At 42.3% G+C, this 24,233-nt stretch overlaps 1 protein-coding gene across 1 annotated transcript; it reads left to right on the forward strand.

The window, feature by feature from the left end:
- Positions 1–325: 325 nt before the first annotated feature.
- YWHAQ (tyrosine 3-monooxygenase/tryptophan 5-monooxygenase activation protein theta) lies at positions 326–24,233 on the forward strand. Its single transcript, XM_054062596.1, has 6 exons — positions 326–474; positions 2,249–2,633; positions 18,895–19,018; positions 21,506–21,669; positions 22,036–22,131; positions 23,159–24,233. Exons 2-6 carry the CDS (start codon positions 2,340–2,342, stop codon positions 23,216–23,218), a joined length of 738 nt encoding a protein of 245 aa, XP_053918571.1. The 5' UTR covers positions 326–474; positions 2,249–2,339; the 3' UTR covers positions 23,219–24,233.

Below are 24,233 nucleotides of genomic sequence, written 5' to 3' on the forward strand. Positions count from 1 at the left end.
CGCGCGCGCGGGGCCCCGGCCGCCCGGGCGCGGGGGGGGGGGGGGGGAGGGGGGAGGAATAGGGCGGAGGAGGAGGTGGGGGGAGGGGGGGTTGTAGCAGCATCGCCATGGCGACAGTGACGTCATCTCACCCTGGATCTCATTGGAGGAAACCCCGTGGCCCCAGCCGCAGCCCACGGGCCAACCCGAGCGCGGCCGCCCTGCCTCGGCGCTCGCCCCCGCGGCGGCGCGCGGCGCTGCCATTGGCCGGCGGGGAGGGCGGGGGGCGGGGCCTGGCGCCGAGGCCGCGCTGCGATTGGCCGCGCGTGGGCGCGGGCCCGGCCGCGGGGTAGGCTCGGCCCGCGCCAACGCCCTTTAGCGCTGCCTCTCGCCGGAGACGGGAGCGGCTCCTTTTTCTCTCCGCCACCGCCCCAGCAGCGACGCAGACGGATCGGGTGCCGCCCGCGGCCCGGCCCGAAGCGCAGCGCACACCAGGTAAACGCAGTGTCCGCGTGTGGGACCTGCGGCGCCGCTCCTTTCCCTCCCCTCCCCCCCTTTTCCTTCCTTTCCGCGTCCTCCATTTTGTGATGGCGGCGCGAAGCCCTCGGCGGCCCCGAGCAGCGGGAGGAGGAGGCGCAGGCGCCATTTCGCACCCGCTTGGCTTCTTCTTCTTCCGACTGAAGACGCCACGATCCCCGCCCTCACCGGGATTGGGGCCCCCCGCTGCTCTGTGGGGGGAACTCGGGCCGCGCAGCCCCGTCCCGCCCCGCTCGGTGCCCGCGGCAGACGGATCCCGGGCCCCGAGGGGTTTAACTCCTTCCACCATCACTCCCCTTAGGGACGAGCTCGGCTGTGCTGCTGTGGTCGCCGCGGTTTCTCAGTGAGGGATGATGTGATTTGGAGCAGCCCTGGCGAGAAGGGCTTGGGGTGCTGGGGGTTGAGAAGTTCAACATGAGTCGGCAGTGGGCTCTCGCAGCCCAGAAACCAACCGTGTCCTGGGCTGCATCCAAAGCAGTGGGACCAGCAGAGCCAGGGAGGAGATTCTGCCCCTCTTCTGAAACTGTACCTGGCACCCTGTGTCCAGTTCTGGAATCCTCAACATTAGAAGGGTATGGAGCTGTTGCAGCGAGCCCAGAGGGGGCTATGAAGATGATTCGAGGGCTGGAGGACCTCTGCGATGAGGACAGGCAGGGAGAGTTGGGATTCTTCAGCCTGGAGAAGAGAAGGCTGCGGAAAGACCTTATAGCAACGTTCCACTACTGAAAGGGGCTCCAGGAAAGCTGGGGAGGGGCTTTTTATAAGTGTCTGTAGTGACGGGATGAGGGGGAATGGTTTTAAATTGGAAGGGGGAAGATTTAGACTAGACATTGGGAGGAAATTCTTCACAATGAGGGTGGGGAGGCCCTGGCCCAGGTTGCCCAGAGAAGTGGTGGCTGCCCCATCCCTGGAGGTGTTCAATGCCAGGTTGGATGGGGCCTTGGGCAGCCTGATCCAGTGGGAAGTGTCCCTGCCCATGGCTGGGGGGAGGGTGGAAATGGGTGATCTTTTGAGTCCCTTCCAATCCAAACCATTCTGTGATTTATTCTCTCCTGGCCCCATTTCCATGGGGCACCCGTGCTTCCTTGGCACATGGGGGCTTTGGGTAAGGCTGAACATCCCTATCAGGTCCCTGTTAGTGGATCAGTGTGTTCGCATGAGGTAAAAAAGAAAAGCAGGGTGAGGACAAAAAGTACTCTGTGATGGAAAAAATTAGTTATTTCCAGCACTTGGTCTTCAGGCTGGCATCCCTTGGCTGAGTGTTCCATTCCCTGTTGGGTTTCTAGGTCATGATTTCCCTAGGGTTGGACCCTTGGGATGAGTGCCATTCCCCGTAACCCTGTGTGGAAGGGCGGGATGCTGCAGTCCTTCTCTCCATGAGAAGCGTCTGGAGATCATAGAATAGTAGAATGGTTTGGGTTGGAAGGAACCTCAAAGCCAATCCAGTTCCAACCTCTTGCCATCAGCAGGAGCTCCTCCCACTTGATCAGAGAGCTCAAAGCCCCATCCAACCTGGCCTTGAACACCTTCAGGGATGGGGCATCCACAGCTTCCCTGGGCTACTGCCTCACCACCCTTATCATGAAAAATTTCTTCCTAACGTCTAATCTAAATCTACTCCCTTCCAAGGCAATTCTTACTGTGATCCGGGGTTTTTGGTAGGCTGCAAGAGGTGGCATGAGGTGGTGTTCTGTAGTGTTTCATCCTAGCATCGTGGTCTTCTTTCTGGCAGGTTTTGAGGTGTATTCTCCTGTTGGTAGTGTGACAGCCCCAGCTTCTCCTGCTTTTGCTACTGTACTGCTCTTGCCCCACTGCCAGCCAGCATGGATAAGACCGAGTTGATCCAGAAAGCCAAGCTGGCTGAGCAAGCTGAGCGCTATGATGACATGGCCACCTGCATGAAGGCAGTAACTGAGCAAGGTGCCGAGCTGTCCAATGAGGAGCGCAACCTGCTCTCGGTGGCCTACAAGAACGTGGTGGGGGGGCGACGCTCTGCCTGGAGGGTCATCTCGAGCATCGAGCAGAAGACAGACACCAGTGACAAGAAGATGCAGCTTATCAAGGACTATCGGGAGAAGGTGGAGTCTGAGCTCAGGTCCATCTGCACCACTGTGCTGGTGAGTGAGGGTTTTATTGTTTTTTCTGTTTTGTTTTTTTTTTTTTTTAAGAGAAACAATATTCATGTATGCTGCTGTACTGAGGAATATGACTGGGAACTTGGCTGGAGAATAACATGTGAAGTACTGTGGTGTGGAGGAAGTCAGTGCAGTAACTTATGTGACCATTACATGGGTTGCTGTGAGGAGGAAGATCATTGCACTGTGTTATGGGTCCCATATGTGCAGAGGTATTTGAGGGACACTCAATTTTAAGTGCGTTTTAAGTACTTTTTTTTTTTTTTAATGGAGTGATCCATAGGCATATTTTGCCAGGTAATTGCAGAGGTGCAGAGAATTTAGCCTCGTGAATGTTTGCGCTCTGGTTAGTAGGCTTATCTAATCATAAGATGAGCTGACAAGAAAATGAAAGACCCCTTGTATTTCTTCAGATCAGAGCTAATAACCTGTTAAAATCATTTGAAGTAAGTGGCTGTGCAGTTCATTTACTTCTCTTGAAGAAAAACACTCTCAAGGGGTCTTTAGGAGGTATTTTTAGCATTTTTTTAATGTAAAATATGATTTTATACGGTAAGGCATCTAACTGAAGATGGGAAGTAAAGATGTAGAAATTGGCTTTGTCAAACTCAAGCTGACTTCTCAGAGGAATCTTTAAGATGAATTTGCAGTAATTACGCAATAATGAAAAACTAAGGTGTGAAGACTGGCATGATACCTCAAACATGCATCGAAGCCCGGGAATACATTTCTCAACAAGCAGCAGAATTTCAGACGTTACTGACAGCAAAACTGTACTGCACTGTAGTGGGAGCTGGAGAGATGCATGCCAGCAGTGTGGAGGCTGCTGGCCTTTGGGAGTTGTGGCTGCAGGAAACTGCATATATGTAAGGCAGTAGTAATCGTGTGGCAGATAATCTTCAGCGGTTAATTTATTCCTCTTATTTACTTTTTTCTTTTAGTGTGTAGTATTGCAGCTATGAGAACAGGAAGAAGCAAGTTTATAAATTTTTTGAGGTGAATTTATCCTAGGCTGGTTTAGGGGACCTGAATTTCAAGCTGACTGGTTTGGAGGTAACTGAATTTACCTCTTGGTTAACGGTTCTGGCTCACGTATGAGGGGATACTTCCTTGGATTGCACTGAAAATGCCTGTATGCTTCCTTGCATGCTGCCACCTAGGTGTTCGTTTTCTAAATCAGTCAAAATGAGTTATCTTTGCTTGAAAATCATTTGGAAATTTATTAGCATAGTGAATCATTTGAGTTAATTCCTTAACACATTTAAAAGATATCTTCCAAAGGATCTGTTCCTACCATTAAAAGCACAGTTAACTTGTAACACTTTTACCTTTGTGAAAGTGGTGTGACTTGTGGAGGGCACTGATTTCTGCTCCCTGTGCCAAGAGTTTCACTAGAACCTGTGTGATGGATTCCAGCATTGTGCTCCTTCCCACTTCAGAACTAACTTCTTGGGGCCTCGACATAAGGCTCGCTCTTCAAACTTCATCTCCCTTTGTCCTCTACCAAATCTAGTTCCTAAGAGAAGGTTATACATAAAACCTCATACTGGTTGCTATGCCATCTTAGCAAGGAGATTGTGCTTCCCTGAGAAGATGGAATGTCTGTGATAAAGGCGTTGAGCCATTTCATGCAGTGTCTATACTGAAATTATTCCGGTTGCATCAAATGGTGGACAGCAGGTCCAGTCTGGCTGTGAAAACACAAACCTCAGATATAAGGAAGGCAAGTTCTTTCTGTGCCAGCTGAATTTTTCCCTGCATTCTAGTCTTTCTTCTCTATTCTCAGTGGTGGGCTGGTTAGCAACTCTCTCCTTCCCTTCTCAACTGGAAGGCTACAGGAAGCAGCAAAGACCGAAAGCTGCAGCTGTGCGTTCTTTTCCTGTTCTGGCCGGCTGGCAAAGATGTGCCTGCCTTTGGTGGGAGGAGATGTCAGCTCTCTGCTCGAGCCTTCCCATTTTCACTCTTCCTTTGAGGGCCATGTGCAGTTCTATTCTGCTTTGCTCCCTTTCCTCCTCCATCTACCGCTCCTATGATCCGTGAGTCAGCTTCGAAGCGATTGGAACTCACAATGTGCAGGCACTGCAAAGGATGGGTTTCCCAAAGCTGAGCTACAAGGTGGTTTTGACTCCTTTTTCTTTAAATGATAATTTCTTCTTTACTAATGCTTTACTAACTACTTGTAGCTTTTTTTAGACCTCTTGATTTGAATCTCAGAGATGCTTTTTTTTTTTAATTCTAGGAAGAGAGCTAAACTGAAACAACTGCTGGCAAGTAGTATGGAAAGGTTGCTTGTCATCTGGAGTATTTGGGCTTAGCAAGGGTAGATGTGTTGGGTGGAGTGGCACTGTTGTTACTCATACTACTAACAGGGTTTTTTTCAAAAGGCTTTTTTTCTTTTTATTACTGGTATGGCACAGCTTTGCAAAACAAAGAATATCTGCTGTTATAGAAACCCTAATTTAGAAACACTTGTGCTAGTATTACAAAATACCACTAATTTTTGACTAAAAAGGCAGCCACCCTGAATCTGCAATTAATTTTTTTCCTGTAGAAATGCCTCAAGCCAACTAGGTAAGGCACTGATTTGGGCCATGGTTTGATAAGGATCTTAAATTTAATCACCATTGTGATACAAATATCCAAAATTATCTTCAGATCTGTATATGGATAGATAGATACGCAAATAAAGATAAAGCTTTTAACAATTAGTTAATGTACAGCCACAATCAGTGGTCACAGTAGGATATTCTGTCTCATGCCAGGCAGAGAAGACATTTCTTTAACTGCCTATCTTGCAAATACGAGTAGATGTGATCCGAACCCCTTTTTAACTGTTAATTTTGTGACTGATGGCTCTTTAATGAAAAAATGGTATTACTTCGTCAAACAGCTTGCGTGAATGTTTTGTTTGAAAGGTACGCTGCGAGGTTTTATTGGCATACCTGTATTGATTGACTAATTCTTTTGTAACAGAGAATTGATGTTGAATCATCCCCTATGAATCATAGTCAAAAATTAGTTTGAAGCTCTGTTGTCCTTGAATAAAGAGACAGGTTGGCAACTCAACTTTTTTTCAAGGTAAAGTTGAACTATGTTGTTTCGTGTATACTCTGAGCACAAAGTTCATGTTTCTTTATATTCTTGGAGGGATTTAAAGACAGGGATACGAGGTAGTGTACAAGGGATGGGTGCAGCAGCAACTTTCATGTAATTAGTGGAATAATGTGTGGAAGTTGGTATTACATTGGACATTCCACCTTCCAATGCTTTATTGTACACACTCTCTGCTGTTCAGTGGCATGGCATTTTCAGAAAGGTAACTTCTGAACTGGAGTTTCTCTGGGGGAACAGATCAAACTGCTGGGTTTTCTGGGAGCCTCCCTCCCTTTGCATAACAATACCTTGCTTTGCATTCAAGCTCCTTCCTCAGAGAGAAGTAGTGTGAAGGAGGGACACCAGCAGTTGCTTGGAACTAGTTCATTCTCCACCTACATCTCTAGGCTATTTGGTAGTGCTCTGAATATGTTCAGTTTCTAGGTCCTTGTGTTGTTGGAGCTCTTCTTAGAGCAATAGAGATGAGATTTGATAACTAGTTGCCTACAGTTTAAAACTTGATGAAGATACAATGGCTAAAATCTTCAAGACTTGGAAATAGCTGTAGCTTGATGGTCACTTATGCCTTATGTCTCTAGCAGAAACTTGAAAGCTTGTTTTAATATATTTTCAAGGGGTTTTTGTTTGTGTAGAAAAGTTACATATATGAGGGGTTTCAGTTCTTTCCAAGTATGATTTTACAATGTCCTCTGTGCCAAGCCCATGTTGACGAGTTTTTCTGGAAATGGGAAAGGGCATCACGAACTTTTAAAAAGGTGTATCTTATTTCAATTTTTACTGTCCTAAAGTTGAGAGGAAGTTTGTAAATATTTGCTCTTCTGTGAGATTGTAGTGTTAATTGTTGAAAGCACCTATCAGAGCTGGCAAAAGCAACACACTAACTCTGCTTCCCCTTCCCTCTCTCCCCTCCCTAAGGTCGCAATATTGTTACTACTTCTGTTTTGTGTAATTAAGAAACAATAAATGCTAATAAAAACAAGGGTAAAAAAAAAAATCTTATGTCCAGTTGTGATTTTTATCCATTTTGTAGATCTGGTTCTAACGTTAATCCTTTAAGAATAAACCAAAAGGCCCCCCTACTAGAAGTTAATGTTCAAAGCCGCTTTGTTCAACAGGATAAGTTCATAGCTACATTGAAAATTAAATTGGTATTCTCTTGCAGCAGCCAATAGATTTTTCATGTCAGCTAAAATAGCTGATGTCAGATGATGAATAAGCTTTGACCATAGCCCTGCTTTTTCCCTACTGTTACTTTTGGCCTACAGAGAAGTGAAATCTTAATTTTTTATTTTTTTTTTTTTTTGTTATGCATGCAGAAATTTGGCACGGGCATCAGCCTGATACGGCTGTATGAACAATTTACTACAGTTTTGTCTTGTGAATCCTTTTTCTCTGCTTTCCTAATTTCAGTGAAAGGCCAGAGTTTATACAGAAATATGTAGTGTTGTAGAGGTGAAACTTGCTTCTGAATGAAAGAATATTAGTCTTTTGACACTGGGAACTATGCAGGATGCATTTTTGTTATGATGGTCAGGCATGCTGATCACTTAATGCTACTTTTAGACTTGAATTTGTTTTCCTGATAGTAGTTGGGACAGTGTTTCAGGTATTAATTTTTTTACCTTTTGTAAATGAAAGCAAAGGCTATTTACTCATTCTGTTAAGGAACTGACTGGCTGCTTCATGGCTCAAAGCTAGACCGTATGTTGAGAACATTACTTCTTGGCAAATCCAGAATTGTGGAGTGAATGTTAAATGAAAGTTTTGATTTGGTATAACAGGCGTCTTTTTGATTGAAGGGAATATGTGGGGAGAGTTGTTTCTCCTCTGTGTTCTAAGCATGACTTCTAGCAAATATCAACACATTAGTGGCAAGAATTCTGTAACTAAATGCATGAATGTTTTCTAGTTTAATACATTTGAAACTTAACTTTGATTCATGATCTGAACTTGACTTATTGATAGTTGTATCTTCTGTCATTTTTCCCCTGTTGTTAGACTCTGCTGCTGTAGTACAACACTTTTGTGCAAGGAAAACTAAACCTGTTTTTAAGAAAGAACTGAAGCTTGCAGAAACAAAGCCTAGAATGCTTCTGAGGTTCCTGAAGCGGCTGAAAACTGTTACAGCACAACTAAAAATAGTTCAAGGAATTCTGATGTTAGCCGAGGCCTTCATTCCATGCAGCCGTTGCTGCCCCCTCCCCCTGAGCCTGGATACTGAATTTCTAAAAGATACATGCAAGTTAGTGAAGGTTACAAGATGAAGGGCATCAAGGAATTCTGTCTAGGGCTCTGAAAACTTGTACCGTTACCCTGTTTGTGTGCAGTGTCCTTTGGTTTCTCAGAAGCTACTGAGGTGAGTTTATATCACTGATTTCATTGTGTGGATATCTCCTTCTTGAGGTGAAACTGAGAATAGGACTAACTTATGTCTGTTGAAAGCAGAAAAAAATGATGATCAGTGGCTTGTCCATTCTTAAAGCTTAAGAAATGACCACCAGAGAACTGCACTCCTGCAAAGCCCTAGCTCCCAACAGCTCTGAAAGGCCTGTCCTGAATCTTAACATCCTGTGTGAATCAGGATGTGGAGCAACTGAAAATAGTATATTGTAGTATCAATGTAGGTGACCAGTTAGAGAGAATAGGGCAGCCAAAGCCTCATCTATCTGCAGCATCAAATCCATTTTTTGATCAGGTTAAGCTATAGATAAACTAGCCTGGTTGTAGTCAAGGTCATTGAAGCTTTGTCTATGTGATACCTCAGTCCACTTGTACACCTAGAATTAAATTTCTTGGAGGACATTTACTGGTTTGGTGGCCTTGAGAAAATAGGGTGCGCTCACTAGGTAGAACTAGTTCTACGAGGGTTCTGGCTCGCCTTATTTAAACTGTATATCACCTAAAAGGTGGGACCAGATGGTCCCTGAGGTCCATCCTAGCCTGGCATTCTGTGCTTGAACTGGACAACACCACCACAAATTCTAATTTTATGCTAATGCTTTGAAGCTTTTAACAGATTTTTGTAAATCAGTCATGCTTACCTGCTAGATAGTTGTCTCACAGGCATTTCTGCAACCTTAGATGCCCTTTTGATGTAAACCATAGAAGGATGTGCATCAGAGAAGCAAGAAATAGAGGTGGAAAGAACATACTCTAGCTTGAAGGTTGTTAGCAGTTGATTTCTTTATGATGATGCAAATTTGGGTTGTTCAGCACATTATTAAAGCAGTCGATGGTACCGGTTTCTGTATTGGCACAGTTTGTTTTATTTTCAGTAACGGGGGATACCTGATTTTCAGAGAAAGGTAGTGAGGAAAATGGTGGTGGGGGGGTGCTGGTAAAGTGCATGAATATTCTTTCTTTGTAAGTTTGGTGGATGAAGGTGTGTGCTCGATTAGTCGGTGTTTGGGTGGGGTTTTTTATTTGTGCAGGTCTTAACCCTTTTTTAGTTTTATGCTCTTAGCCTTTGAGAATGATGGGTCTAGTGCTTATAGATGTTACTTGCTGTTTGTGTTTAAGGCTTTTGTACTTGACCATAAACTTGAAGCTAATTTTATCACAGGCTGACTAGGTAAGGTAAGTGAGACTGTTCTTGGAACATTTAATTTGTGACGCTTACTCCTTATAGCTCTATGGAGTCCATTGGCCTGATGTTTACAGGTTCTTCGTCATCCTTTCTGTTTTCCAGGATGCTGGAACCAACATCAGAATGTTCCAGCTGAGCGTACAGCTGATTTGTAAGCTTGTCATTTGCTAATTCAGTCTACGTCTCAGTAATGGCTCATGTGAACCAGGCACTTTTGACATAGGAGGCAGTAAAAATAATTTAAGTGCCAAGTTTCACATGCTGTGGTTCTGTGTGCCCTACAAAACAGATGTAAAGATTTATGAACCAGAAAGTCCTGAATTAGCTGTGATTTTCTTGTGCTTTTCTCTTAATTTGTTGAAGGAATCAAGGGTTCAGGTTACCAGTTTCTAGCATTGACAAAGGTTTATTCCTTGCTGTAACAGTCTTTATTCTGTCCTTGAATTTATACAATCCATCCACTGAAGTAGTTGGACATAGAAGTCATGTTAGGCTCTGGAAACAGAAAACTTTCTATTTGCTGTGATAATAAAATTTCTAAATATGCTGTGTACGCTGTTATAATGGCAGCCTCGTATTTCGTGGATAGAACTTCTTCAGGGAGTTCTGTTCTGAAGTTGAATACTTTTTGCAGAATTTCTGTAAGCAGAATTTTTTAGATGGAAGTAGGTACCAGGGCCTTAGCAAGAAAGTCAAGGCTCACTTGTTTTAAGAAATTGTTCCAACAAGGTTGTCTGAAAAGTTGGCTTCTGGGCTTTGTGACTTAAAGGTTAGACCTTACTGTTGTAGGCTGTGTCATTTGGGGAATAACAAATTACTGGTATGCTCCTAGTATACCAAATGAAATATTACATTGCTGGGTTTCCTTCAAGGTGAAGCTGGACAATGCAAAAGGCTCTCCTAGCTGCACTAAGCGACAGGCAGAAGCGCATCTATTCTGTTAGCTTTCTTTCTGGAAGCTGGTGATCACAAGCCTCTGATTGAGGGCTCCCAGACAGGGAACAGAACTGAAGCAAAGGCCCTCCAAAGCTTATTAATTATCATGAAAGGCTGGCTTTAAAAATCAGTTATCTGCACAAGGGTAATGCGCATCAAATCCACATAAATCTTGCACATTCTTGTTCATTTTGGGTATTGTTAGTCTAGTTATAGTTCGGTCAATCGTTTACTCGTACCTTCGGGGCTTCTGTAACCACAGAGCACAGAAATATTTTTAAATGCAAATTTAGACTTTTTGTTTGATTCTGTATTACTTGGAAGATAACAAATGGAGGATGCTGAAAGACACTTTTTGGTAGTCAGGATTATGAAGGGAAGCGTTTAGTGTCTGTAATCCATGTTTACTAAGAGGAACATTATACTTGGAGTATTTTGAGGAATTAGAAATATGGAAAATGCAATCATGGAAGAATGTTAGAATCGCTTTGAGGTAAATCTGATACCAAGAATTGTTGTATGGCCACAGCTTCAGCAAAAATCTGTGACTCTTGAAAAGGGAAACTACTTTTTTTTTTTTTTTCTAATACCAATTTCTACATTTGGCGGGGGGAAACTGGAAAACTTTAGGCTGTTCCATAAAAACTTAAATAGATGTTCACTAGATTGTTGGCTTTGTGTGATGAAAATCTGTATAAAGGAGAACTTGCATTTCCACACACTTCTAGTTCCTGGCTTACATAGTTCTTTGGGGACTACAGAACTCTCTAACTTCTCGTTTCGGGAGAAATGTAAGCAGTGTATGTGAATTCTAGATGAAATTAATCTTGGCGCCAGGTGGGAGTAGTGTGGGCAGATGCGCTCAGGCTTCTAATGCATCTACTAAATGGGATTCCAGATGCTTCATTCAGGGCCAAACTTAAATATGGACTGCCAGTTTTTAAAACTACATAGACAAAGACTCAGAACCAAACGGATGAATTAGGTCACCCTCTCCATTTCCATTCCAGGTACGTTTGTCTCTGTGTTTGACAGTGCTTTGTCAGGACATCTTAAGGCCATGCCATTACTGGAAAGGCATATTTTCCGCAGTGTATAACCTGAAATACTAGTGGTCTTGGGAGATCTGTATGAAAACAATGTCCTCCTAAAAAGAGCCGATGCATAGAGTTTGAATCCAGCGGGATGAAGAGCTTACTTTTGCTGAATTGCACTTCTGAAAGTAAAGTGATCTCACTGTTGCAGCAGGGGACTCTCCCTTTCCTGTCAAGAAAACAACCACTGAACGTTAAAACACACCTAGGCTGCAGTGAGTCATACTGTGGACTTTGGAATGACTGATTGTACTTGGAACATTCAAAGTCTTAATACCACTTTACTAGATGATTAAAACAGGCAGTCGTTTATGAGTAGAAGCCCTGTTGAAAGATCTGAGCCTACACCAATCGTGTGTGCTGTAAAACACTTTGGAACATTTAATGTGTTTAAATTTGCGTTTAAGAGTTAATGTTAGGGGAATATATTGGTCTGAGCTGCCTCACCAAATTTTTAGCTTTACTTTGTGACCGTGGTTAGGGTGGAAACCATTTCCCTGTAAGCTGCCTGTAGGTGGTTTTTCTCATTGGATCTGGACGGACCTTCAGAAATATTTGAGGCTGAAGATTTTTTCCAGGTATTCTGCAGGCTATAGCCCTGGCTGAATTTATGTAGTGTCACAGACCTTGCATAGTGTGCCTGTCAGATACAAGCTGTTCATCTTCTAGATGAGACTGACATTGAATCCATGTTCATGGTGGAGAGCCAACTTGCTAAAAGAAGCAATGTTGACATCCACGCTGTGTGTGTGTTCATTATTTTTAAGGTACCTTGTTTCAAAATAGGTTAGCAGTTTCTTTGCTTGCCTGTGACTGTGATGACCTCAAAGGACGTTTCGATTCAAATGATTCTGTGATTTGTTTCTGTGGGCTCTGGCTAATAAGTATGTGCTGTTATAGCCAAGTACAGCATTAAGTAATGAGAGTTATTTGCTGTCACCCTGGTTCTGGTGGCCAGTTTCAATACTCCTTAGGAAAAAAAAGGCACTTAAAGGTCAAAGTAGTGTGTTCAGTGTGCTCAGGAGGGGAAGGAATGTTTAGGAAACAGCAGTAAAACTCAATCTAGTCTCTGCAAGACCTATGAAACTTACTACCTTGTGGAACGGCAGCACCTCCTCTGTGGGCAGGTCTGATGAGAGCTTGGACAGTAGAGAACTGCTGAAGAGTTGATTTGATGTTCAAGCTGGTCTTTTTTTTTTTTTTCTTTCGTATCATTGAACTTTTTCCATCATGGAGTGAGGAGGAATATATATATATATTTAATTATTATATGCATTTATACCAATTAGTTTGTTCTTGTATTAAAAAGGAGTAATGTTATTAATTTTTCTTTTTTCTAGGTGATTTTGTGATATGAGTTAAAGTCCAGCAGAGGACTTTGTAGGCTTTAGCCATTCAAAACAAATACAAACTACTCTCCACAAATTGTTATGGTGCTTACTTTTAAAGAATAGCATTTAAAATGATATGCTCAGAAGTTGAAGGTGGTTTTGGAATAAGGTGTTTTCAACAACTTGAAATAAGATACGTGGGCCTTAGACTGAAGAATAATGCTGAAACAGTGTGACTTTAAAATCAAACTTATAGGCTTTATTCACAAAACTCTGCTCTAGAAGTTTTGAGTGTCAGCAGCTCCTTCTTGCTGAAGGTCATGCAGCAGCTTAACCAGTTTATATTTATGCTGGCAGATGTTTGGCGAGTATTGCTGCTCATAGTAATTGCTTTTGCATTGACTTTTTTTCTTTCTGGTGAAGCAAAAGTAATGATATACCATACAAAGTTGGTGAGAAATGCATATGGCAATGTAGATCAGTCTTTTAATAGAATAACATTAAATAACTTGGTGCTGGTGACGTGACCCAAACGTGTCATAGGTGTTGACATCTGAGTGATGATGGGATTGCAAATATTTTGAGTTACTTCTGTTTACCACATTGAGAACTTCTGTCGGTACTGGCACATGATATCTTTAGCTTGCTTTGAAAATTGACCTCAAACTACTTGTGATCAGTGGATGAGCTCTGGAGCTGACCTGGTTCATGTTCATCCTGTGGTAGCGAATAGGTATGCGTGAAGAATCTATCTACTAGTCCATGGTACTAGGGTACATGCAGAGACTTACGCTGAGGTGTTTGCTTTTCTTACTTAAGTTGAGTTCCAAATGGCACAAGGGCTGCACGTGGCTCAAAGGTCAATTTGGTATTCCCGAATTTAATTCATCTTTGCTGTCAGCATTCTTTATAGCTGAATATGTGGGTTGATAGAACACCACAGATCAGATAGTGCCACTTGAGTGTACCGCACAGTTAAATTGTACAGAAACTATTCAGTGTACACTGTGGTTGAACTTGGCATCTCAGTCAGGGTTACCCTTAGGCTTAGATGGGGATGTGGGGGTTGGTGGGACTTGTTCTGTTGGCGGAAAACAGTCCTGAAAACAGGTAACGGAAAGCATGTGTGGAGTGGGACTGGTACCTGAATTGCAGGGGTTGTGTGATATATGTGAGGAGAGGCTGGCTGCGTGCATGCACAACAAATAATTGAGGGAGCTGCTTTGTCTGTATTGTGCACTTCAAGTACAGATACGATACGGCTGGTACATTCCTTCAGAGTTTGTTCTTCATAAAGCTGAAATAATGGGGAAGGGGTGAGAGCAGATGAATTAAAAATATTTCTGGCCCAGGTTAATTGCAGTGGTCTGGTACTACAGGTTCAACCCTTATTCCTGCTTGAAAAGAGACTGAGAAAGGAGAGTTGCTCAGCTGGGAAAGAACAAAAGTAGAACTGGAGGAGGATCCAAAAGGCAATTGCAATCTAACTTTTGCTTGGCATGTAAAGGAATAAGTCTACTAACAGAGAGAAAAAAATAAAAATACTTTGTAACTCCAAAGGAGGAAGAAGTGGATTGCTGGATTGCTGCCAGACTCCTTCCTGCTCCCCACAGCTCTTTCAGGCTGCTGCAGATCTGTCCCAGGGACCAGCAGCCCTTTGTTGCTGGCATCTCTTTAATAGATAAATAAATAAGCCTGCCTTCCATAGAAGGGAAAACAATATCGTATATGAGAATATGATGCTCTTAGGACAGAAGGACTGTTGGGACACTGAAGGTAGAAATATATAGAGCTGGATAAGCAACACTAATGGGAAGTGGAGTGTGAAATCCTGTCACACTACAGGAGGACCTTGAGAATAATGCGTCTGTGTCAGGGAAGTGGCAGATACCAACCACAAACTGTGAGTGCAAACCCTTTAATATAGCCGCACCAGGACACAAAGGGTCTAACTTGAGGACAGAGTTTCAGTTCCTACACCTTCCTACTGCTCATGGTTCTGGGAGTCACCTACCAAGAGGGCAGGCCAGCAGCTTGAACATCATGTGGTTTTTCTTGGCAGCATCTGAGGCATGTTTGACATTGTAGAGCACGTACTTGCTGGTTGTTGAGGTCTTGGTGTAGAAGGTGACAAGAGCAGTCACAGTTTTTGGTGATGATGGCAACTATATTTTGGTGCATAACTTTCTCTGACCAAAATAAAAAGTGATGGGCGTGTTTGCTGTTTATGACGTGAATGACTCTATCACAGAATCAGTCCTGTGGCAGTACCTGTCCCTCTTTAGGTAAAATTTATCATATTAAATTTTGAGGTTGGCTGAGGTCTGCTTTTTTGCTCAATGCTTGTATTCATTTTACTTACTATCAACTGGTGTTTAAAATGAGGATTCTGGATGATTTCTGTCAGGTGGAAGGGTAGAAGAGACCGAGTGGGCAAAGATAGAGAACAGATGTAGGAAATCTTGAGTTTTCCTGGCTATTATTGACCCACAACAGTATAAAGTAAATAATTTCACTTATTGTGCTACCTGCTATTACTGCCCTGCCAACATTTTGTCTCTTAAAGAGGGTAAGATGCCTTCCAGGAAATGATGCTGCTGTCTTGAGATGAGTGGCTCACTAAGTGTACCAAATACATTATCGATTCAAAAGATAATGTCTGGCTCGGTAAATAATTAGCTTTACTCAAAGTCTTGTTTGTATTCTGTTCTATCCCACATGGTTCGTGAATAAGATCTTTTTCCATTTAAGGCTGTTAAAAAACCAAAACTAGATACGTAAACACCAGAGTGAGGATGTTCCACTGTAGCTGATGGAGGCACAGTGGTAAGGATTAGGAAGCCCTCCAGGTGAACTGGGAGTGGGAGCTGCTGACTGGGCAGCTCAGCTCTTCTAACTGAGGAGTGCCCAGGAAATCAAGCAGTGTATGTAACACTCTTTGCTGTCTGAAAAACTACAGCATGCTCCCAGCATCCATTTTTTTCCAAAGTTTCTCAGAAATCTGCACACAACCACTGGCTTTCATACCTGCATGATGAAGGCAGCACTTTCAGAATGCACTGACACACCAGCTGCAGCGCTACATGGTTGTGATAGGTCTGGGGCCGTGGCCTAGTCCTTTTGTGCTCCTGGAAGAAGTGTGTGGCCTACTCCATCTGAAAACAGAGTGGGCATTAATGCTCTAAGGAATGTAGGTTTTGAGGCTCATCTTAGATTAGACATGCTGAAGTGCTCCTGTAAACATTATGTAGTGTACACTAGATTCCAGGGTGTTAGTATTTTTAAGCCATAATCAAGCCACATTGGTTTCGTGCAGCACTCTAGTGCTAGAGCTGTTGCCAAAGGCAGACTTTTATAATAAGATGAGTAATATTTTTTTGTGCACTAAGTTTACAATAAACCTTTAGGTTTCAGAAAGCATAAAAGAAAAGTGCCTGAACATTCAAACATCTTGAAAAATTTTATTTCAGCATTTAAAGGAACAATCAAAGTCAGAGTTTTGTCAAATATTTGGTTTAAAGTCCTGTACAAATCTTTCTTGGGTGGCTGGTTGATGCTCCTTAGATTGCTGCATAGTTTTTCACATCTAATCTGAGCACATGGATAAATCACATCTCAGCTGCTTAATGCAGTCCCAGCCTGAGAATGCCCTTCAGAGGCTGCAAGTTACTCTTTGGTTGTAACTGATCCAAGAACCTTTCTAAGCTATTACATGTCAACTTTCTTGATTCTGGACAGTTTCCTGCAAAATCAAATTTCTGTGTTAAACTTGAGGTTACTGCATTGTTATTTCTGAAACTTTGAAACTGGTTTGGGCAGTGTTCTGCTTTTATGGCTGGCGTTGACATCTGTCTTGGGAGAAGCATCAGGAAAACATCAAGACAAAACGCGAAGTTTTTCTCACTGCTGAAACCTGTAGGGTAGGAGTAATTCATTCTAATATGGGAGTGACTCATGCAAAATAACAGTATTAAAATGAGGTTGTGTTTCCCATCTGCCTACGGTGTCTTAACTCTTGTTTAGAAACATTCCTAAGGTTTTGCTGCTTTTTCTGTAACGCCAGTGTTAGGGAAACAGTACGGTGTACCATTCAATAGGCTTGCTCAAGCCCTTGCATACTTCACTGTGTTAAACTGTTACACAAATTCCCCACCTATCCCTACGCCATACTAGCCTGGGTCTGGTCTGTGGCAATGGTTTTCCAGTCTTATGGAAAGTCCTTAAGATCATAGAATCATAGAATGGTTTGGGTTGGAAGGGACCTTAAAAGATCACCCAGTTCCAACCCTCCCTGCCATGGGCAGGGACACCTCCCACTAAACAAAGCTGCTCAAGGCCCCATCCTGATGCCTGTTGCTGATTTGTTAAGTGGAAGGGCACGTCAGGCTCGGTATCATCTTGCCTTCACTGTGGTTTCTCTAGGGCGATGGCTACAGCACTTGTAACTCTGCTGTCTCTTACTGCCTTGTAGAGGGATCTCTGAAGGGAGCTTGTTTCTGGAGCCAGGGAAATGGTGCATCACTGTACCTGGAGGAGTTAAAGTGTAGATGTGGCACTTCGGGACATGGCTTAGTAGGCATGGTGGTGTTGGACTTGATGACCTTTGAGGTCTTTTTTCAACCTTTATGATTCTATGATCCATGGTAAGGACGCTGTGGACACACAAATGCTTTTTTCACCCAATTGGAAGCACCCTACTACAAGTGTCAGTTTGAAATAATTGCCAGTACCTCAGATGGACTTGGAATGAGTAAACACTTTCAGCTGGATTGCTCTGCTACTGTTGGTAATTAAAGGAAGTAATAATGGTATGATGGTATGCATAGGGAGTAGGTTTGTGTCTAAAATTAGCTTGTTTTGATTATAGTGCTGCAGTTGCTAATTAAAATGCTAAAGGGTTTTGCCCTGAGAGCTTATAGTGTAGCTGTTTTGTGAATTTGGATGCATGTTCCTGTAACAAAAATCTGATTTAACGCTACCCTTTGCAGGCTTCTGTGGAAACTTTCTGCTGCTTTTCTGACCTGTTTATTTTCCAAGTAACTGAATGCAGATCCTTATCAATTAAATTCTCAGTGTAAAGTTGCTGTGAGAGTTGTGGGGTTTCCTTGAGTCTGTTGGACTTTTGTCAACTTGAGAGAACATGGGTTGATTGCAGTATGGAGTAGAGTAAAATCACTGGGGCTTAGGGACAAGGAAGTCACCCAAAGCTGCTCTGCTCTCTCTCAGTTCTCTGAAGTACTGCCTTCACTGGGGAAAAATCCTGTTCCTCTTTTCTCCTTCGCCTTCACCTCTATCCTGGAAGAGCTAAGAGGCCTTGTGGCCTTGGAGAGAGAGTTGTCTCCTCTTGCTGGAGGCTTGCAAACCTTTCCCTGTCCCTCTGGCTGTCGGGCAGGAGAGCTGTGAGCAAGGGGAATGGTGTTAGCAGCAGCTCAGGGTGTGCTGGAGAGCAGTGTGTAGCTCTTTCCATTCCTGGGAGTGGCAGGGCAAATATGAGGGATGCCTCCTTGCTGCGCTGCAGGGATGTTACTCTACAGCCTAGCAAAGAACTGGCACAGTTTGAGACTGGTTACCAACTAGACGGGTTCAAATCCTTGCCTGTCTTGGCTTTGAGCTGGAGGTTCCTTATTACAAGTCTAATGAATTCAATTAATAATAATAAAAAAAAAAAAAACGCCGAGTTTTTCTTTTTTTTTTTTTCCTGTGACATGGGAATAAGTTCTTACTTACAAATAGCTTTGAAACATTCTGCATGGTGTATCATTTTTCCAGTAAAAGTTTACTCATTTGCAACAGCATTTTTAAAATGAAAACCAAGTTCAGTTACAGGTCCTGAAACTGTGCACCAGTAAGCCTTTTCCTGTTACCTTTTCTGCACTCTGATCAGGTGGTGGACTCATCATCTTGATGTAGTTTCTAGCTTTGTGCCTTCACACAGTTCGTTTTAATAAGTATGCATCTATTTTTCTCAGAGATATGGTTTAGTAGTGGGCAGGTACAGTTGGAGTTGATGATATCAAAGGTCTTTTCCAACCAAATGATTCTATGATTTAAAATGTTCTTTAAACTCCTTTTTCCCTTATAGCAAACACTTGAGTCCACCCCGACTTTCTGGAGAGAAGAAAAATAGATTGCATTTAGTTGGAACAGCATATGTGATACGTCAATGTCTGTTGTTGTTTCAGGAGCTGTTGGACAAATATTTAATAGCTAATGCAACTAATCCAGAGAGCAAGGTATTCTACCTGAAGATGAAGGGAGACTACTTCCGATACCTTGCTGAAGTTGCCTGTGGCGATGACAGAAAACGTAAGTACCTTGTGGGCTTTGGGTCTGTAATTGCTGATAAATTTCAGTTTGGGGCCAAGGTTGGAACAGTAAATCAAGTGTGCATGGCAGTGTCTTATGAGTTCATGTGAGTTAGCTGGGTGGGAACAAGCAACATTTCAGTTGGAAATCTCCATCATTCATACAGATGGAGAGTGAAATTCTGAATAGACCCTAAGCATAGTATGCCAGGGAATTTTAGCTGGTGTTCCCATCATCCACCCTAAATTTCTGGATAGTTGTTCTATGCTGCTTATTCAGAGCTTCTGGAAAACTAGGTAAAGGCCTGCTAACGTATTTAATGTGTTCATATTTCTTTACTGCTATGAAGTTGGTGAGGAAGAGTACAGAGATCGCTGCAATGTTTTTTACTGGGTGATGGAGTCCTGTTGATCCATAGGTTTTAACCATATCAGTGTGAAGCAGACTTCATTGTAGTCACCTGAGTTTGTAAAGATGGAATGAAATTACTAGGTCAGTCCACTGTCCAAAAAAAGTGTGAGATGCACTCTGAAGGGGTTGATGTTCACGGGGATAATACTGTTCCTGTAATTTTAGTTTGCTCTTTTGGATCCAGCAGAAAAGGCTTGGAAAACTTCACAGCTGGCACTGTCACTTGATACTGGGCACTCTGAGAATGTAGAACATTCTTAGAATTTAGAGCATGCACATAGGTGGTTGTAAGGACCTCAGGAAGCTCTTCCGGGGAGGGTTTTAACTCTCCATTCAGAAGTTCTGTTGAATTAAGTTTTAGAACTGTCTTGCAAGGTGCCCAGGTACTGTTGTGATGTTAAAAGCTCTTGGTCTGGCATAAGCTACTGATAAGTTTCTACATAAACTAAAATTAGTCCTGGAGTGATGTTGTGATGCAGAAAGGAGAAGGACTGTTGGAGCTGGCAGAGCGCTGAAGTGACTGTGCCTATGGGTTGGGCATAGTAGGTATCTGACAGTGCTGGCTAATTTAAACCAATTGAATTGCAAAGTGGGAGGACAGAGCTGATTGTCACTTAAATAAAGGCTTTGTTAGCCTCTTTGTATTGTAAGAGCGTATAAACTTAAAGATGAAAATATATGAAATGGAGTAGAAGTCTTTGCATTAATGAGTTGCATTCAGAAATTCTTAACTCTTTGCCTGACTGGAAAGGTCCAAGCTTAGTGGAAACAACTAAGCAGCAGGTCCAAGCTTAGTGGAGACAACTTGTCTTTGCTTTCACAATGATAACTAGATTCATATTTTGTCTCCAGCAACAGTTTCAAATCCATGGGCTTGTCCGAGAGGAGAAATAGCAGCTTATCTTGGCAAAAAAGGTTGCATTTGAAGTGATATGCATGCTGGTAGGGATGCATATAGAATAGGGACTGATCGACAACCTTACCAGCAGTTCTTGGTGTTCTGCTGGGAAGTTACAGCCTACGTGTCACAAACCATACATTTCATGCTTGACTTCTCACAAACTTCCAGGAATTTTACTTGAAGCTTTTCTGATGTCCCACCTCCTAAGCATCTGTTTATTATCTCTTCTTCAAATATGTTTTATATAATTACAGGCTGTAGCGGTTTTGCTTTTAGTCACCTGTTCTCAACAAATGAATAACCCATCAGCACTCATTACAGTGTGGATACTAAAAAACCCAAGTCAATGTTGTGACTTTTCCTGAAAACAGATTTTACTTACGAAATTCCTTTTTCCTAGCACTTTCTAGAGCAATTATGGTATTAGCTGGATTCTGAGCTCTGATAATGGCCTTTCTTTTCCTGCAGTCACCTTCCATTCTGCCTATGTGTTTAGGGCGGCTCTTGGCCCTTGGTTGTGTATTGGAAGAGAATCTGAAATAGGCAATAAATAGCACTCTTTAAAGTATCCACTCTAGCCTGGTAACCTCTTTTCTCTGTGGCATTTCTCCCAGTTAGTTTGGCCACAACCTTGGGGCTTTCCTCTTGACCTGACTACACTGAGTTTTTGGAGGCAAACTTTTGCACATGCAGTACCAGCCTTCCAGACTCCCTCAAGAGGAGGTAGGGCCAATGCAGGCAGTGGCTGGTTCTACTCTGCATGCTTGGCTCACATGAACGTGTCCATCCAGTGCAAGGAATGAAGCAGGAGTTTTGTAGAACGAGTTAAGCACAGTTCCTTTTTTTTTTTTTTTTGTACCTAAGGCCATTGAGGTAACAACATTGTCATCCTGGGTTCTTGTGTTTACCAGCTTCTGTGTCTTTATCAGTCTTTTAAATACCTTTGCTCTGTAGTAGCTTAATTTGCTCCCTGCATTTTGTCAGTGTGGCAGCTTTACTTAAAACGGGTTTAAAATCATTACATTGATTAAAGTAAGTGCAGTGTTCTGCTAAGAGGAGGTTTCAAGAGAGGACTGTTCAGTCTCCTGCTAATGGAGTGCTTTAAATAGTCATATCTTTAACATTTGGTGGTTTGTTTCTTTTTAATGTTGAAATGTTTTTCATTCTTTCAACAGAAACAATAGAAAACTCACAGGGAGCTTATCAGGAGGCATTTGATATCAGCAAGAAGGAGATGCAGCCAACACATCCCATTCGCTTGGGTCTAGCTCTTAACTTCTCTGTATTTTATTACGAGATTCTCAACAATCCTGAGCTTGCCTGCACACTGGCAAAGACAGTAAGTTACTTTTTTCTTCTGTGTGCCTTCGGGGTCAGTAGAAGAGAGTTTATGCTTCAAATAATATGAATGGTTATTTCCAGAGCTTATGCAGGAAATGATCCTATTTAATGTGTCTGGTTTCCAAGCTCGTTTTGTTAAGTGGGATTAAAGGAGTACAAGCAGGCTGTATTTACAATGTACCTTAAATTTTCAGCAACATGGCAAGCTTTTATTATGCTTTTTTATGTGTCTGTTTCAAACGGAATAATTCAAGTTTGTTAACTTCTTTTTGTTCGTTTTTAATCTACCTTTACTGATAGACTTAGATTCTCGTCGCTTAATGATCAGTTAATGGAAAGACTAAAGATGATTTAATTATTCTAGGCGTTTGATGAGGCTATTGCAGAACTTGATACACTGAACGAAGACTCATACAAAGACAGTACTCTCATCATGCAGTTGCTTAGAGACAACCTAACAGTAAGTTGCCTTTTTATATGCTGTCTGGTTCTGTAATCATGTATTTGTTGAGTTAAACTGAATTTGTGATGGAGCGGAAAAAAAAACTATTTCACTCTAGCACAAAACATAGCACTGATTCGGGCTCTTTACCATACTATACCTTTTTATGACTTAGTTAGAATGTCATGTAAGTTGATGTCAGAACTTGGTGCTGTGTAATGTAGAATAACAGCTTGGATAGCTCACATTCTTCAGTTTGCTGTGGAAGGGGAGAAAGTGCATGTGGGTCTTAAAGTACCGATAGAAAAAGGGGTCAAAAAAGAGCAGTCTGATCTGTCAGGTATTCTTAATCAAACTTTTTGACGACTGCCTCAGAAACAAAATATTTTTCCCATCATACATCCAGTGCAGCTTGCTACATTTGTTTTCCTAATTTTCATGTAAAAGAAAAAATCCAGAATTTCAGAATAAAATTAGTTGATAGGTATTGAAAGTAACTATTTTTAAGAACTGCCTAATGGGACTACTAGGTTCTATTAAAATATGTAACTAGGGGAATTTTTTTAGGCAATATCTCTGGATATTCACTGTATTTAAAATCACAGCAGCGCTTATTATTCTGCTATACTCCCTTCAGTAGAAATGCCTTTTATTAGCATTGTAAAACACTTAGCTTCAGTAACCTAAGTGGTAACCTTCACTTTCAGGGCTTAGACTGCTGCTTTTGAAATTGCTGTTACTTGATGAAGCTGCCACATGTTGAGTGATGTAGGGCCAATGACATAGCTCGCCATTAAGTGTAGAAGTCTGGACCTGTTTAGGTCTCTGCTCTGCCTCTGATCCCGGAGGTGCAGAGCTGGTTGTGCCTGGGGTACAAGGAGATGTTTCCAGTTACCTTTCTGAGCGAGTACAGCTCCCACCTGCCGGTACTTTGTAGACATCCTTAAGTCTAATTCATTATTGTTTCTATACAATCAGTAGTCGTTGCTTTTTGGAAGTAAAGCCATGCTTCTGAAAGCTGACACTGTGTTTCTTTCCTTTCTAGTTATGGACATCAGACAGTGCAGGAGAAGAATGTGATGCTGCAGAAGGTGCAGAAAACTAAACTGCACATGGGGCGGCATCTTCCCTTTCCTTCTCAAGAAACCTTTTTACACGTCTCCATTCCTTATAGCTCCACTTGGATTTCCTATAGCAAAGAAAACCCATCCATGTGTATGGAAATCAATTTATAGTCTTTTCACACTGCAGCTTTGGGAAAACTCCATTCCTTGATTTGTGTTTGTCCTGGCCTTCCTGGTGTGCGGTTACTGCTGTAGAAAAGTATTAATAGCTTCATTTCATATAAACATAAGTAACTTCCAAACACTTATGTAGCGGACTAAAGTGTACCTGGTATTTAAAAACAAATCTGAACCAGTTCCTGCCAGTCAACTGTGTTTTGTATTACAGTAAGATATGAAAATGTAGTTAATTGCAACTAAAGAGTGTTCCACATTAGCTTTTGATTCTTCACATTCCCTTCTTATTCTGCAGGGTTTCCTTTCCATAATTGACTTTCACACGCTACTGTGTATTCTTTTCAGTACGAAAAGGGAAGTATTGGGCCAGATCAAGTCGAGCATTTCTAGTTTGGAGAATGACAAATTGAGTTGGTTCCTGTATCATGTAACACAGAAGCTTGTGTGTTTGACAACAGGGGCTTCTCTTAATCTTTGGTTGCTGCTGTTTAAGTTGGAATCCCTTCCCAATAAAAGTTCACTTACACTCCCGTCTTCGTAGTTCTGGTATTCACTTTACTATGTATTAGAAGCAGCATGTTACTGCCGGAGTACAGGCAGTGCTTTTTGGCAGACTAAAGTGCATGTCATTTCTTAATACACTGGAATGGGAAAACCAATTGAAGTTCACATGTCCAAGTATAAAATTTAGTACTTTTCCATGCAGGTTTGTGCACATGTGAGAAGGTGTCAAGTTTGTCCAGTGATTGTTATTTAGAGAGTTTGGACCACTATTGTGTGTTGCTAATCATTGATTGTAGTCCCAAAAAAGCCTTGTGAAAATGTTATGCCCTCTGTAACAGCAAAGTAACATTAAATAAAATTACATTTTATAAACCA

Source organism: Cuculus canorus, chromosome 3 (genome assembly GCF_017976375.1).
Source record: "Cuculus canorus isolate bCucCan1 chromosome 3, bCucCan1.pri, whole genome shotgun sequence".
Classification (NCBI taxonomy): Eukaryota; Metazoa; Chordata; class Aves; order Cuculiformes; family Cuculidae; genus Cuculus; species Cuculus canorus.

What these genes read in the sequence shown, in the direction of transcription:
- YWHAQ (XM_054062596.1), top strand. Translation starts at nt 2,340, where the DNA reads ATGGATAAGACCGAGTTGATCCAGAAAGCCAAGCTGGCTGAGCAAGCT. An exon ending in CTGTGGCGATGACAGAAAAC is followed by an intron (nt 19,019 to 21,505) that starts GTAAGTACCTTG and finishes TTCTTTCAACAG; the next exon opens with AAACAATAGAAAACTCACAG. An exon ending in TGCTTAGAGACAACCTAACA is followed by an intron (nt 22,132 to 23,158) that starts GTAAGTTGCCTT and finishes TTTCCTTTCTAG; the next exon opens with TTATGGACATCAGACAGTGC.